The 16,131-nt window shown below is 44.3% G+C and overlaps 1 protein-coding gene across 6 annotated transcripts in view; it reads right to left on the reverse strand.

Moving 5' to 3' along the window:
- The window catches only part of SAMD4A (sterile alpha motif domain containing 4A), a 224,660-nt gene that overhangs the window by 47,046 nt on the left and 161,483 nt on the right, over nt 1-16,131 (reverse strand). For 4 of the 6 annotated variants that reach the window (XM_068545287.1, XM_068545268.1, XM_068545277.1 and 1 more), the window contains one exon: nt 5,798-6,061. The exons of the other annotated variants lie outside the window; for them this stretch is intronic. In XM_068545287.1, coding sequence (XP_068401388.1) covers nt 5,798-6,061 — 264 coding nt within the window. The remainder of the gene's footprint in view (nt 1-5,797; nt 6,062-16,131) is intronic. 6 annotated transcript variants of the gene reach the window in all.

Raw genomic sequence — 16,131 nt, forward strand, 5'->3', positions numbered from 1 at the left:
GTAAGAAATAGCAGCTATAAGTCTCACAACCTTTAGAATTTGGGGGAATCCTGGGGATTTACTTTTCAAAGATATCAGGGCCTCTCAGCCTATCTGAAAAGAGGAAGCACAAGTCTGAGCCCATTAGGACCTATCCACACAGGTTGTACGTTGGCATTTGGGAATAAAGAAAGTGAAGTAAGCTTACTAAATCCTGGCCTTTAAGTTAGATGAATTCGAGGCAGCATCTAGAAAGTCAGCATTCAGAAAATAGTAACTTGTTCCCATAACAGCCATGCTGAAAAGTGTCCCAGCCACACACGGGGCTGTGTCACTCCCTCTCCGTCACTCACATCCTTATGACCCTCAGAAATGCTGTATTCACAACCTTTCTTACAAAGGTTTCTGATGGGTTCCTTTGTCTTACCAAAATAACACTTCTCAATATTTTTTTTTCCTCATCTCATTCTAAGACAGGCAGAAGTTCAAAGGTCTACATTTCAAAACCAACTCAAAACCCCAAACCAGCTATTTCAGAATAGGCAATATATTTCCTTTGCTATGGAGAAAAAAAGTTTACGTAAGTTTCATCTAAGAAAGATTCTTTAGAAAACCTGAGCCTATTTTCATGGTTCCCTCCGCTCTTAATCGCTATGTTTCTATCAAGGTTACTGGACCCAAAGGTTCCTTTTTTACCTTTATCGTGTCTATGCGCAAACAATGTAAGTTTAAATTACCCCTATATTTTTACACTAACATAGTGCCGTACCTCATAAGTATACCAGCCAATGTTAATTCATAATGGGGAGGTTGAAGCTCATCTCAAGAGAAACAGACCCCACCCCCCATCTCTACCCCTCTCACACCGACAACCGCAATGAGAAAATCATGGAGCTTCTCAGTCTTAGGAGACTAAATCTACGGGCCTTACTAGCCAGAAGTCTAGTGAATTCCCCAAATGAACTTCACCGCAGGGAGGCAGAATGCTTACTGTGCAGGTGAGGAGGGGAGCCAGGGCTCTTAGGGGGGCTGAGCCAGGGGAGAGCATGGTGCACTGTGGTCCTGGCTGGAGCGCCTCCACTGGAATCTTCTACAGGTGCCCACGCTCAGCCCCTGCCGCACGCTGTCCTCCCAGTCTGTTTCTTTCCCAATCTACTCTTTGCTGTCGATGACATCATGGGCTACCCAGATGTCCCAGGCAAAAAGCTGGGCATCGTCCTAATTTCCTCTTGCTCCATCCCTGTCTACATTCAATCAGTACGATTCAATTCAGAGCTCTCTCAGGTCTCTCTTACGAAGACCCCACGAACACACTACCTTGTCTCCTTTGTTCGGCTTGGTCCAAATTCATTGTCCTCCTCAGTTACTGAAACATCCCCCACCTCCCAGCTGGCCTCCAAATCCAGGATCCCCTGCCCCTCCCCTACTTTGATATGCCTCCCACTCTTCTGTTCAGGCCCTATTTCTAATATGTAAATCCAAGCAGGTCATTCTGCTGCTAAATTCCTTCCATGTCAGGATAAAAGCTCCAATCTTTTGCAATGCCTAGCATCTGGCTCTTCCCTCTCCAGACATTGTTGCCATGTGCCCCTAACACACAAGCCATCGGATGATGCACTTGATCAAGCTGTCTCATAACCATGCTTTCACGAATAACATTCCCTCTGCATAGAATGCCCTTCCCTCACCTTATATATTTGGCTAATCTGTAATCCTGCTCCGAGCTGAAGCTCCAGGCCTCTCCCTTTCCAGGAACTTTCCTTGACTTCCCTCCACTTTGAATTAGGGCACTCCTTGCTGCCTGCCTCGACCCAGGGCAAGTCTCTGAGACAAGATATGTTCACAGATGTGCACATGCATCAGGTCTCTGTTTGTTGCTCACGTGATAGCGAGTCCCTTGAGGCAGGAACCATCTCCTTCACCTCTGTCTCCCCAATAACCAGTCCAAAGCCTCTCTCAGCAAGCGCTCAAGAAAGGCAGCTGACTTGCTGAGGACAAAAATGAAACCTGTTAATCAGTCTTTCTTCCCTCGTCTCTGTTCCCATAGAATAGCCATATCACTCATGAACACCCCTTGCCTTCGGATGAGCCTTTAGGTGTTGGGTTTATACAAAATTTCTGAAGACGTGATGCTAATAGGAGGGGCAAATGTACTTCTCCCACCAATGAAATTCTGTTCTCTATTTTCTCTTCCTTTCAGGAATTTATGGGAATGTCATTTTTTCCCCTCTTGGCCACCTGGAGGCTTTGTATGAGCGAAGGGGTAAGAGAGCACATTCTACTCATGTGACATGGAGGGGGAGAAGAATATAATTGAGTGTCAACTTAGAATCAAGAATCTTTCCCCTGGGATAAGTCACAGTGAAGCTTTTGCAAGGAACAAGGACAACTGAATTTAGAAACCACAGTCAGCCTATTCAGTGCAAACATGTATAACCAGTAGCCTCCACAGGGCATGTTGAAGGGGAAACTTCCATGTTCCCACTCAGTGTCCCACTTCTGTTCATTAATTTCTAGTTGAGTAGCTGATCCCATGCTTCCCTGAGCCTGAGATATTAGTTTGAGATCCCTACTGCCAGGGACATCCACTCTGTGCTTCAGAGCTGACTTAAACCTTCAGGATGTGTGTTTACTATAAAAGGAAAAACAAAGCAAAGCAGGCAGATGATGTTAATCCTCTGAGAGCAGGAGCTGGTCTACTTGGGAGAGAACTTAGTGACAATCCCTGGCAGGGAACGCTGACACCAAGACAAAAAGAGGGAGAGATGGTTGTTTGTGAAAAATAAAAAGGGCAAGAATGCTGGGCTGTGAGCTTTATTTCCCACTCTGGACCCAAGAGGCACATTCCTAAGGGACGATGTGTAGCCAAACCTGGCTCATCTGTCTGGATGAAAAGGAAGCCTCAGATGAACACAGCGTTTCGGCGAAGTATGCACAGCTGCTGTCAAGAAAGATGAATTCACACTAAATTAAGCTCAATTACGGGAATTTTTATTCTTTTCCCAAGGTGTGGGGTGAGGGCTGACATGCATCCCCTGGAGATTTGGAACTCCTCCAAATTCTACTACAGATTCCTTGCTGTTCTCGTAAACTGGGTGTCTAAAGAGTAGGAAAATAGCAATTAGATGATGGCATCCTGAGGTGGACCAGAAAGTAGCTTTAAAAGGCTGACACTCCTGCCAAAGGGCCAGGTCACAGAAAGGAAGAGACGTGGATCCAAGAGGAAGAGCTAGCTCTCTTTAAAAGCACTTCATTTGATTTCAGATTCCATTTCTCAGAAAAATACAAATTAATTTGGAAATTTAAACCGGTGTCTGCTCTTGGACAGGGGAATCGGATGACACACTCTTAGGACAGGCTCATTAAGGGTTGCTTCTGCGCTCTCCTGGGAGGCCATCCTGAGCAGCGCTGGATGGTGGGAGTCCTCAGGGGTGGCCTTCGAGGGAAGCTGTTGCCAGGTGCAGCGGGGGAGGGGCATTCGTGTGGCGTAAACACTGGCCCCGACACTCTGGAATGATGCTGTTTTCAGGTGTGGATGTTTCTACGGCTTGACCTACCAGCTGAACTGCAAATATACTTTTCCCACACATAGAACCCTCATCGTCTATCATGTTCCTTCCTTCAAATAGGCTTTGCCATTTAATTCACTAAGGACTGTATACGTTGGGAGAAGGACCATTCAGTAGGTCAGCAGAAGGTGGATATACACAGAAGAGGGTCCTCTGTTTAGTCCTGTCACCAAAGAGCCTGTTTTCTGACCACATGCCTTGGGCCTATAAAGAAAATCTTGGCTATCAGATCTTATCTGCATCATTTTCAGATCGAAGAAGCTCTGAGGGGACAATTCTCACCAATTCGAAAAGAAGGAATCGAAGAAGCTGATATACGGGATGTTCCTTGAACTTTGGAATATTTTGGCTTTTATTCTAAAACAGGGACAGGACATTTATTCCATTTTTCTCTCATTCATTTCTCTTTAAAAGCCTGCTCTCATTACTCATTTCTCACCTCGAAAGGCCAGCATGCAATGAGCACACATTTACCTGCTTTGGGAGAATGTCTAAGGTATACAGAGGGCTTCACAACCAAAAACAAAGAAAGAAAACCAAGAAAAGAAAGCAAAAGGAAAAAAGAAAGAAAAGATAACGAAGCTCCTATGAGCAGACAGCAGACCCAGCATTCCTCTGGGCGAGGCCTGTGTCCTGGAGAACAACAGGCTTCCTGCAAGACCCTCCAAGCCCTTCAACGTAAAGGCCAGGCCTCCTTCCCAAGGTTACCAATTAGAACTGCACGTAGCTTTCTTGGAAACCATCTGTCCAGACACTTGCCCAGATATTCCACTTCACTCGGCAAGAAGCTAGTCCTGAGTAACCATGACTTCTACCCCTCTTGGGCCAAGCATGGCTGAGCCTCCCCTGCTACCCATCCCCCGGGCTCAGCTGCTTGAACACAGAACCATGTAGCATAAACTCAAAAATGGGTTTGGGTAGGTCTCCAAAATTACGACACATTTCCCCGAGAACTGTGAAAGAGAAAGAAAAGAGGACACACATCCCCACCGTGCCAAAAGGAGCCATTGTTTTTGCTGCCTGTTAAACACCTTTAATGACTCATTTGTATCACCAGAGAGAGGAAAACATCAAGATGTGTCCCACCCGCTCTGGGCACTCAGCACAGTATCCACCACAGATTGTGGTGGGATGGGAGGATGCTGGCCTGAGCAGCTGGGAGGGAGGAATGCTCCAGGGAAGTGTCTTTGTGTCAGATTCATGTCCCCTGGTGGACAAGCTCCATTTTTCAGCCTGGCGCTCACTTACAACCAGCACCCTGGGCAATGGCGGGCATCTCCCTGTGCCACGCTTCTGTGGTGGGGAGGAAACTCAGTACACAGCCTCCTATGTCAACACTAGTTCTTCTCAAGGGTACGATCAGAAACAGCACAACCTCAGGACTATGCATGCCAGCAACGAGGGCACCCTCAGAGCCTCCCCTCAGCATCGTGGTCCCAGGAGCACGACTAGCTCTTGTTTCTCCATCTAAAACTGTTATTAGTGTGTCTCTGATGAGCATCTTTCCCTAAGGGCTTCCCAGCCCTTGAACAACTTGCATCTAAAAATACAGAATGTGCCTATCCTCTCTGAACCTACCATGGGTAATTTGGAAATCTCTATCTCCCGATGAGTATCTTTAGAAGAGGAGAGATTTACAGGGCAATGTAGGAACATTTATTTATGCTGCACAAAAAGGCCTTTATCACCTGTATGCAAATCTGTTATCAGGCTTAAAACACTGTCAGAGAGTCTCAGTGGTATTTTTTTCATGTCCCTTAAACAGATGCAGAGAAAAAGGGTTTGCAAGCTTCTTTGGATATCAAAGGAAAAGGGAGAGAGGAAAGAAAGCAACACTACGATTGTACACTAAGAGAGATTTGAAAAAAAGATCCTGTGGTTTGTTTTGCTAAATTATTGACGGTTCCCCGGCCAGAGCAGTGAGGTAGAAGGCTGGAGCAGCTCAGCGTCTTTACAAACAGGGCAGACCGAGGAACGTACGTGCAAACAGTAGATGCTGTCACCGCCAGCTGTGACACATTTAATTGTCCGCAAGTCACTGCATTCAAAAAAAAGAGGGTGTTGACCTCTCTTGCTCTTCCCAGGTTTTGGCAAGAAGCCCTGGAAGGGGAATCCAAGCCCTTTCCTCCACGGTCAACTCCATCAGCCTGGGGAGGGGCGGGCTCTTTCCTCCTTGCTGCCTACCTCTCTTCTCACCCTCCTGATTCCAAATAAAGGGATGGACTCTGTTGCCAGTGGTAGTCACTCACCTTTCATACCACTACCTTCTTCTTGGAATGTGTTACGAGCAGTGGTCTGATCTTCTAAGTGTTCACTCCCACCACTTCCTGAAGAGGCTACACTGCTTTGTGGTGACAGGGGGGCATGATCGGATGGGAGGCACTGGGGTCCTCTAGCTCGTAAGTCCTCATGAGACATCCATCCATGTCCTAGAGGCTGGTTTGGCACATTCATGGGTGGGGTAAGGGACACAGATCGTTTCAAAGGGCTGTGGTGTGCCTGGCCTGAGAGAACTGGAAAAAAAAAATAAAATGAAATAGGTTATTCCCCCCCCTTTAGCCTGGGCCACAGAAGAACCCACAGTACCTCTTCACCCTGAGAGATGGCGCTGTCTTATTACTGCATCAGTGGGCATGGGGTGGCCCTTCCCTTTGGGGTGATTAAAAAGGATGCTGTCTGTACCTCTGGGTGGGTTGGGCTTCTCCAGGGAGGCTACATCTATAGTGCCCAGACCTGTGCTTTTGTGGGTTGGGATCTGGGTTTAGTTCCAACTCTAGAAGTCAGGATTTGGAGTAGTAGCCCCATAAATCAGGTGAGGCTTGACAGCCTGGCTAAGTGGCCATCTGCCAAGACTGAAAAGAACATGTCCTGGATAATTTTTTTGCAGGGGAGGAAACACACAAAACCCGACATTACCCATGTCATTAAGGGTGGACTTCTGGAAGGGCAGGCAGGCCGGTCATCATCGTTGGGGATCTTTGCTGGGCTGAGCTAGACGAAGTGGACTAGTCCTTCCAACCAGGAATCGGGGGAACCATCACCTCTGAAGGGGGTGCAGGCTCAGCGAGGGGCCCAACACTACCAGGGGTACGGGACACAGCAGCTGTGCGTGAAAGGGCCGATTCTTTCTCTTGGCTTCGCAGGTTAATGCCAAACTTTATATTGAAAACACTTCCAGGTAACAAGGCGTTCATTCAGAAGCCAGCGGGGTGCGTGTTCAGCCCTTCCGTGCAGTGGGCAACATCTGTGTAGCCCCCATTTTTAATTTCTTTTCCAGAAAACCAGGAAAAAGCAACAACTCACATATAACTAGCCAAATTAAATTGAGGTCATTCAAGGCAGGGATTTAACCAAAATCAATGCCGAGGGAGCCGACGTTACCCTTGGTTGGTTTTTCTGGGCGTGTAAAGTGACAACCTTACAAAATAAGTCTATTCATAACTTTCTCTCTGCGCTGGCTACTGACAGGTCCAGTTTATTTTGACTGCTGCAGTGTTAACATGGAATTGAGCCACATGCATTTTTAAACATTTTTCAGGGAAGCCATTAAGTTCCATCTCAGGCTCTATCCCCTCCAGTGAGGTATTTACTCTCCCAAGTCCGGACTAGCAATGCTTTGCTGGCGTTCATCTTTGTGTGTTTTTTAGTCAGCAGACCTGACATCCCAATGTAAGAAGTTCCGCTTTCTGTTAAACTGCATTCTGCTGGGGCAGCACCCACATAGAGACCTGAACAGCAGGCTCCCTTGCCCCCCACTTAAAAAGACAAAGACCAGAGCCAAAAGTCTGAGTGTTTGCAAAAAGTGTGTTTGGGGCAGTAGAGGTGAGGGCAGGCTGCTCATGGTCAGCTGGCATTAACCAGGCCCCGAGAGCCACGGGGCTCACACCTCTGCTGTCAGTGTTTCCGTTTGGCTTCATGTGGCCAGAAGGGCAGTCTTGTGTGTGAAAGAGGGACAATCAGAAGGGGTAGAAACTTCCTTATTAACAAAAAAGGGAGGGAAAAAGGGAGCTGCCGAGTTTAGTATCTATAACCAGAGAAATTTCTAATTTGGGTCGATTCTATCAAAGGCAAGGAATTATCATCTAACTTCAAAATATGCAAAGGGAACACCGTTAAAAATTTTTTTGGATCCTAACAGGCTGAAACAGCTTGCATTGCCACTAAATAGACTATGGAAGAAACTATTTAAAAAGGCTCCCTGGAAAATGCATTGCTACCTGGTTGGATCCGAATTAGCAAGAGAAAAAGAAAAAGGAAAAAGAAAAAGCAGAAAACGAAAAAAAGAAAAAGGAAGCAGCAGCAAAAATGAAGAGAGAAGCCAATAGGAAGAAAAGCCAGACATCCAGAAAATTCATTTCATGCCTGTCTAAGTATTTATACAAAATTGGGCAGACTTGTTCAGGGCTGCCCCAAGTGCTGGGACTTTCCAGCTTAGATGTCTTTGCTTCCTGGTACCTCTGCAACCATTTCAGAATATCTGGTGGATGCTCTGAATGGTGCCAGCCAGGTGTGCCCAGAGTGGAAACGGGGGCTCCTCTTCACAGCCAGGATTAGAGTGAGCCCGAAACCATAAAAACAGGCCTTGCCAAAGAGAGACACACAGCTCAGAGCTGCTGGAACCCTTAGCATTCCACCTGGTTAGAGGCTATAACTGAATCCATAACCATGAGTGGTGACACTGCTAAGAGAGTCCCCGTTTTTGGATGTGGAGAACAATACCATACACAGGTAGCAGTTGAATTCCGTTATTAGATGAAGCCAATTTGCTTCTTTCCACCGAAAGTTTTCTTAAAATCCATGCTACCTCCCCACTGATGGGTGTCCTTGGGGAGGCTGTCAGTGTCCAAGGAATCTACTAAATGTTTACCTAACTTCCCAGGACTTACAGGGATTTGTTCATAGAAATCTACACCCATTTCTTCATATATCCCTGAGCTTGACTGAAGCTACAGGGATTATGGCACGAGCTTGGTTGGTCTCTGTCTCCAATAAAAATCGATTATACCTGAGGTACAAGGACCTTTTCCCAGGGACTTTCTACCTAAGGCCCCACCCTGTCTGTATCATAAAGATTCCCACAGCTGGCACCAAACTCAGAAATGCCCCCTTAGGAGCGAACCTGCCATAGCAACCAAGCACAGTGCTTCTCGTTAAGCTTCTGGTTTGGTTTGCAGAGAGGGCCGTGGATTGAGAGCCAGCGGGGGCCCACACCTACATGAAAGCCAAGTTGTGCGGGGCAAACACCTCATTTCTCCAAAGGGAACTGAGGCCTGGAGGCAATACAGGCTCACCTTCCTGTGGGAAGGAGACTGGAGCAGGTGACAGGTCACCTGCCGACAAGGCCACTTTGGGGTGAAGACAAATCTTCAGGTAGAGGTAATGGTGACCGCGGAGCCGAATTTGGTATTACTTCAGGTGCTGGAGTACTTTGTTTGGCATAAAATAGCAGAGGAAAGAATAAACGCCATGGACAGAAAGAGTGTGAGAAAACAGGCCACACAGCAGTGGAAGGAATGAGGTGGCCCGGGGCAAAGGGTGGATGGCTGTCCCATGACTCCTTTTTCTTTTCAACCAAAAGAACTCATCTGAAGTGGTGGTAAATGGAGGAAGGATGGATATTCAGGCAAAAATAAATAAATAACATTCCTTTCCCTACGAGTAGGGAGGGGAGAGCAGTGAAGTCAGGCTTCTGAGAAGCTCTTCACACCGTGTTAGCTGCCCCAGAATAACTCTAGCTAGAGGCAGACCTTTTGAATGTTCTCGCTTGCTGACTGCTGCACGCCAGACAACAGCAGCGCTCCACTGAGACTTAAGCTGCCCCAGAGTAATATTCAAATGATGCAGAATTAAGCACAACTTGAAAAAAAGTCTCACTATTGATTAGAAGTTAGCAATTTCCAGCTGAACCGAGGTCCTGAATTTTGTGACTTTATAATAATGAGCGTTGGAGGGACAGCATATTTCAGGGGGGGATTCATTCTAACAATTGCCCAGGGGGGCAAAATTGTGACTCTTGTTCTTGAAAAAACTGAAGCTAAAACTTAATACTGTGTAGAGTATAGAGCCCGTATCGCTTATATTTTTAGGAATAGGAAATCTCAGGTATGTACACATATATATGTATGTATGTATGTGTACATATGACAGTAGAGTACTATAATAGTTGGAACATTTATAACGTCAAGTAAACTAAAAATAAATAATAAATATTGAGCAAGTCTAGTTGAAATATGGGAAAAGCAGCTAAAAATAATCTTGCTTCAGCAGTGGAGCAGTATGATGTGAGGACAGAGGGTCTTATAATCTGGCCAAAAACTCTGTCATACCATTCGGGGCCAGCCGCCGTCTCTGACCTCCTTTAACCTTATGATTTCTTTTTCATCTCCAAGCATCTTTCATGAGACTACTTTCAACACATTTTTAGGGGAAAATACGATACCTGGCGCTGGGTTCTGTTCTTTTAAGTATTTTCTTGAAAGCCTGGAAATCAGATTTCTGTCCCCTTTCCTGTGACCAAACTTGACTTTGCCTTGATTTTTAGCTATTGAAATAAGGTTCAGGAAAAGACTTTTCAAGATAGACTCTTTTAAGAAAATTAGGTATAACTACTTCTCCTGCCTTCTGATATGACAAATAATGGGGTTTGTGGAAAGAGGAAGGTTTGGGATACGGGCCCAGCTATTTCCTTGGTCCACTGTTAGGTTAAGAATTGTACCCCACCGTCAAGGAGTGAAGTGATCCTCATACACAAACAGTTCAGACGACTGAAGCTCAACTCTTACACTGCAACTTTATCCTAACAAACGGTAATGGAGATCTTTCAAAGATACATTGCATACTTCTCTGTTCTCCTTAAATTTATACAGTGAATGCAAGTAATGCTTTAAAATTAGTATTATGAGCATAGATTAATAACATTTCAGAGCTGCAAGGCCCTGAAAGGCAATGTAATTCAATAATCCCTATGTTGTGAGCTGGGGGCCCCTGGGTAGTGGAAGGACCTGGGAATCCCTACGTGCGCCGGCTAGTAGATGAGACGCTGTGCTATATGTGGTTTTCATATGTATGTAGAGAGTATTAAAATTAATAAAATATAAATTCATTTATATTTGCTGAATTCATAGCTCTTTTTGTCATTTTTTTCATCATCAGATTTGAAGTACAATTATTGTTTTATGGGGATCCCAGTTTTTTGTTAAAAACTGAGGCCCGAACTCAATAAATGATAGAGATGACTGCTATTCTCTGCTGTGTTTGCTGAGTTCCACGGGCACCTAGTGGCCTCGGGAACTCGTATGCTTAAAGTCCTCTGGTGCCTTTCACAGTTACACTACCTCCTCAAGTTCACTCCACCACCAGGTCTCATTGCTACCACTGTGAGTTTCCACCTATCTCCAGGCTCAGCACTTTGCCCTGGAGTCTAGAATCTAGACTGCTGAAGCTGATTTCCTTTTGAATAAGGGCATTAAGTACACCCATACTCCTAATGTCATTCTCTTTCATCAAACCCAATAACCTGTCTTCTCAACCCAAGGTTGGGCTCTGCAGCCTCATCAGGCCCTCATGAGTTCAGCCTCATAGACATGATTTGCAATTTCACTCTTCTTTCTTCCTAAGCCAGTCTCTCCATTTCTAATTCAAGAAGTTGGCCTTCACAGAAAAACTTAATGCTTTGTTAATTTTTCAAATTCTAGACGCTCATGTGAGAGAACTCAATCTAATTGCTAGTATGACTAAACTTTACAAAAACAACTCATTCTAATTTAGGGATTTTAAAAAGTAGAATGAGGAAATCAAACATTTGCATATTATTTTTAAATATTAACTTAGAATTTCTTTCCCGAATGAAAAGGTCCGGGTCAATTCCCTACTCGGGTGATACACGTTACGTGTGTCAACAGGCTATGAAAAAGCACGGGGAATATTCGACTTACGTGTTGCTAATGGTGTACTTTAACAATCTTTTCTAGACCTACTCCCCAAAATTCAGGAGTATCAGTAGAACCTTTGCTGAATACACCAATTTGAGAGTTTTGCTGCAGGAGGTGGTTTGATACTTGTCAAGTTTAAAGGAGAAAAAGCTCAAGCCATTGCCAGCTATAAAATAGCTATGGCTATTGTTTCAAAGTTACTGGGGAGAGTGTGTCTGTTCATTCCCTTAGTTTAGGCCTGCTTAACAGGCATCTTTCAGGTGCCATCCCAAGAGTTTCTTCTGAGAACACTGATTTCAGAGCATCTAAGGAACTGTTACTGAAGGCTTTCCATTTTCAAAGAGTAGAGTTCTGCTAACACCACTTGTATGCATAATTCTAGACACTTGCTTTTTAAAAAAGCCAACATCTTTGAGTAAGGCTCAGTGGCGAAACGACATTAGACCCTGGATTCCTCTTCTTTAGTTGGTTTTGTGGTGCCACAACCAGTAATCTGAGGCCCTGTGGTGGGAATCTTTGGGGAAGAAAAGATTAATAGTACTGCAAGAATACATTAAAAAAAAAAAACAAAAAAAACTTGGGTATTTAATCAGTGACATCATGCAAAAAAAAGACAACACCAGTCACATTCATGGCCAAGAACAGATTTGTGTCGGGGGCTGGAGGGGGAAGGGAGTATTAATTATTACGGTTAAAATTAACATGCTCTGTCTCATTGCTTCAGGGAATAGATTAAAAGCAAATCTGAAAGGTTATATGCCTCAACTCTGCATGCTTGTGCTCTGCTTCTTGTCCAAAAGTTTGGAAAACCAGTGCTCACAACATCTGGACACCAGAAGATGATTCCCCCAAACAGCTTTAGACTCCACCTCATCCTGGGGGAAGAAGAAAGAGCAGGCTACAAAGCAAAGATGTAGGGGGTGGACCGGGTGTTCCCGACAAGCCCAGGGAGGAAGTCACACGCTCTCTGAAGAGAAAGTATACACTCGCCTATGCAACAAAACAAAACAAATGGAGACTCTAGAAGAAGACAGAGCTGCAAAGAACATGCCAACAAGGCTGACAAATACCCACTGCCAAATCTCTTTTTCCCTGTTCAGTCTCATTTTCATACCATATTGAAGTGAACACATTCTGACGCAGGGAAAAGCACCTGGAGAGGTTTTTCCATGATGCGAGTCCTTGTCACTGGTGTCAGCCCTTATTACTCCACAGAAGGCTAGGCCTTTGGGCAGAGCAAAGATGTATGTTTCTGCCTTCACATTATCACTTAAACATTTAGGCTTTTAAGAAGTAAATTAGAATGTTTCTGGCAGACTTTTATTGCTGCATTAATCGTTTGTACATTTCATTTGTCCTCTTTTGTCAGTTTCTATAATGGCAAAACTGGGTGTCATCCTAGAAAATCTATTTTAGAAAACTGCTGTTTGACTTTACACTGTCATTATTTATAAGTTAGACAAGAAGACAATATATACATTTTATAGAAATCAGTAGAATCTTACAAGTTGAACTTCAAATCAAGCAGTCCTAAAAGGAAACTGCCCAAATCCTCTCATTCCATTCTATCAAAACCAATGACACCAACTATGGAAGTAACTTGACACCACTGAAGCAGATGTTTCAGCCAATTTGAGGGACTGTGGAATCAACCCAGCCATTTCTAAGGTTCCTGTATATTGGGTTCACTTCTACTTTCCTGAATTATGTTCCTTTTCATATCTATAGTTATATCTATATGTGCTTAACCCTTAGGCTTCTTAGACCTTAGGTTTGTCCGTGTAATTTCTACCCACGTGGTGAGTGAAGAGTTTAGACAGAGTTGCAGAATTTGAATCATTTCGATTATGACACCAAGTAAAGAAAATATTTGAGTCAAGCAAGTGGCCAGGAGTGGACTGAAGCAGCTATTTCCTTTTTTGTTTACCAGTGTGTCCATTAAAATGCTCCAGTCACTGTGTTTAAGGAAGAGAGTGGAGAAACTCAGAAAGTTAGATGTTTGATGACAAAACTACCCTCCTACCCCTTTCTTAAAAGATAACTCTCAAATTGTAATCACTGTTACCTCAGCTCACATGTCTATCCAGGAAGTGCTTCTTAGGTTTACAAAATGCGCTGTCCATCCTGTGTTTAACACTCCCCGGCTGCTGACTGAACGCGGGTACCAGCAAAGCAATCCAAGTTTGGAAGTGCAATAGCCAGGGTTTCATGATTAAGCAACCAAGCCCCCCGTCAGAGCATCAATCCCAAGGCCACTACCAGAGTCACTGAACAAATCATCAGGGTATCCTTTTGCATCTTGACACCACCAGCAGCACTTGTCCAGAGGAGAAGGGGGTCACACTTAAAAGGGGCTTACAAAGGATATTTTGGAGTCTTGTCTACTAACTCCTGTCTTGAGCTGAACTACTGGCAAAGTCTTCACTGCCGCTGGAGCTTAAAAGGCTCCCAGATAAGAGGGCAAGGTGGCTCTTAAATGCAACAGCACTGATTAGGCAAGGACTGGCATCATTAGAAGATGCCGAAATCCTACTGCCATCAGGGTCTCAACTCAGCACCAGCCAAACGCAGGACCGGTGCCAGGATTTCAGAGTGTGAAACTCTGAACTTGGCCTTGATTAAGCAGCAATCTTTTTTCTTTTCTTTCTAGTGTTAGGAGACGGGTTATAAATAATTAGAAATGTATTATGCAGTCCTGACTAATTCTTAACTTAGTTCCTTGATAGAAGAATGAGAACTGGAGATTCTCAGCATTTCGGCCGGCAATTTACTGATGAGGGAATTGGTTCTTGTTTTCATTAAAGCATTCAATCTAAATGTCAAGTGTAACAATACACATAAATGACCATTCAAAAAACAAAAACCACAATTTGAGCTTACACTGCTAATTAGATTATTTGGGGGGGATGTTAATTAAGAGAAATTGGATGGTTTGGGTTCTCCTGGTTTCTTAATTATATTTGATTGAATCACCATGTGATTCAAGACAAGCTATTGAGGCTTCACGCATCCCAATTCCTACCTTCTCTTCACCTTCAGCCTCTTCTCAAATTCTAAACTGTCACAACCTGACCCTGTGGGTGTTGGGACACAGTGAGATTGGTACTGTGTTTGTAAAATTGATTTACTGTGGTCTGTAATTACACATAATGATGTGAATTTTTGACTTGGCACTGCATTTTTCATTTAAACCGGATCGTTCTTCTCTACCCCAGAGAAACAGCGTTTACGTAATTGCTCTCAACTCATCGACTTGGGTATTATAAATCAGTCCTGCAATAAAAGACTTCCAGAGACACTGCAAGCATGAGGTTCCTGGCATAATTCAGGCCCCAGGACTGTTCTAGTTTAAGGACAGGAATTGAACAGCATTCATTTCTTATTAGATATGAGATGGGGAGGGCTGTCTGAAGCCTTAAGATCCGGGCAGCAAAGAGAACAGGCTGTAGGGTGATCAGGGGGGCTGGGCTGACCCCAGACAACCAGCTCAGATCCATAGGTCTCTTTGCTTATCTACATCTATGCCCACCTTGACCTGCATACAAACTATACAGTGTGTGTGTGTTCCTCTATTATGTCTTATATATCACTGATCCACCGTATTCACAGATTCTGTATTTGCAAATTCACCTATTTGCTAAAAATTTCTTGTAACCAAAAATCAACACTCGCAGCATTCTCATCGTCATTCACGGACCTGTGCAGACTGGCAAAAAATGAGTCCTTGGAGCACGTGTTCCTGGCTGGAGTCGAACAGGCCTTGTTGCTCAGCCTTCCCATGTCAGTTCTCATACTGTAAACCAGTGTCCTTTACAAGGTTGTTCAGTGCCATGTTTTTCTAACTTCGGTGTTTTTCGTTGGTGATTTACTGTTTAAAATTGCCCCCAAGTGTAGGGCTGGTGTGCTGGCTAGTGTTGTTCAGTGCAAGGGGCTGTGATGTGCTTTAGGGAGAAAACACATGTATTGGACAAGTTTTGTTCAGCATGAGTAAGAGTGCTGTTGGCCTTGAATGCAGATATTAATGAATCAACAATATGTATTAAATAAGATGTCTTTAAACACATATAAAATAATGTTATGTATTGATAGGTTAATGAAAATGTCATGAGGTTTGCAGGAACCTAGCCTAGTATTTCCCCTAGCAGCAGGGGGGTTCAATGTTTGCTAATTCAGTGTTCACAGGGACTTCACAGAACATCAGCAGTGAAAATAATGAGAACTGACTAATATAGATATGGATAAAATTCTTCATTCCGTCTTCCATCCTGGAGCATTTTTGTCTTAGGCTAGCAGTTCTCAACCTTGGCTGCACATTCAACCCCTCTGGAGCCTTAAAAAAAAATCCCAATGCCCAGATCCCAGGCCAGACCAAGTAACTGAAAATCCCTGTAGTGGAGTCAGAGCATTCATACTTTCTGATGCACGTGAGTGGTTTTAATGGCTAGCCAGGCTGAGAACCACCGTCCTGGGCTGTCTTCTTACCTCAGTGTTCCCCTCAAACTCTGCCCACATCCTGGACATTGCACACCTCCCCAGGTTGGCCGCCTGGTCTTAATAAAATGCCCCCAAAGAATGGGCATTTTTTTACTCTTTAAGTCACTTTAAAAGAAAACATACACATCATCGCTTTGGCTTCACATGCAGAATTCTGC

Source organism: Eschrichtius robustus, chromosome 1 (assembly GCF_028021215.1).
Source record: "Eschrichtius robustus isolate mEscRob2 chromosome 1, mEscRob2.pri, whole genome shotgun sequence".
Classification (NCBI taxonomy): domain Eukaryota; kingdom Metazoa; phylum Chordata; class Mammalia; order Artiodactyla; family Eschrichtiidae; genus Eschrichtius; species Eschrichtius robustus.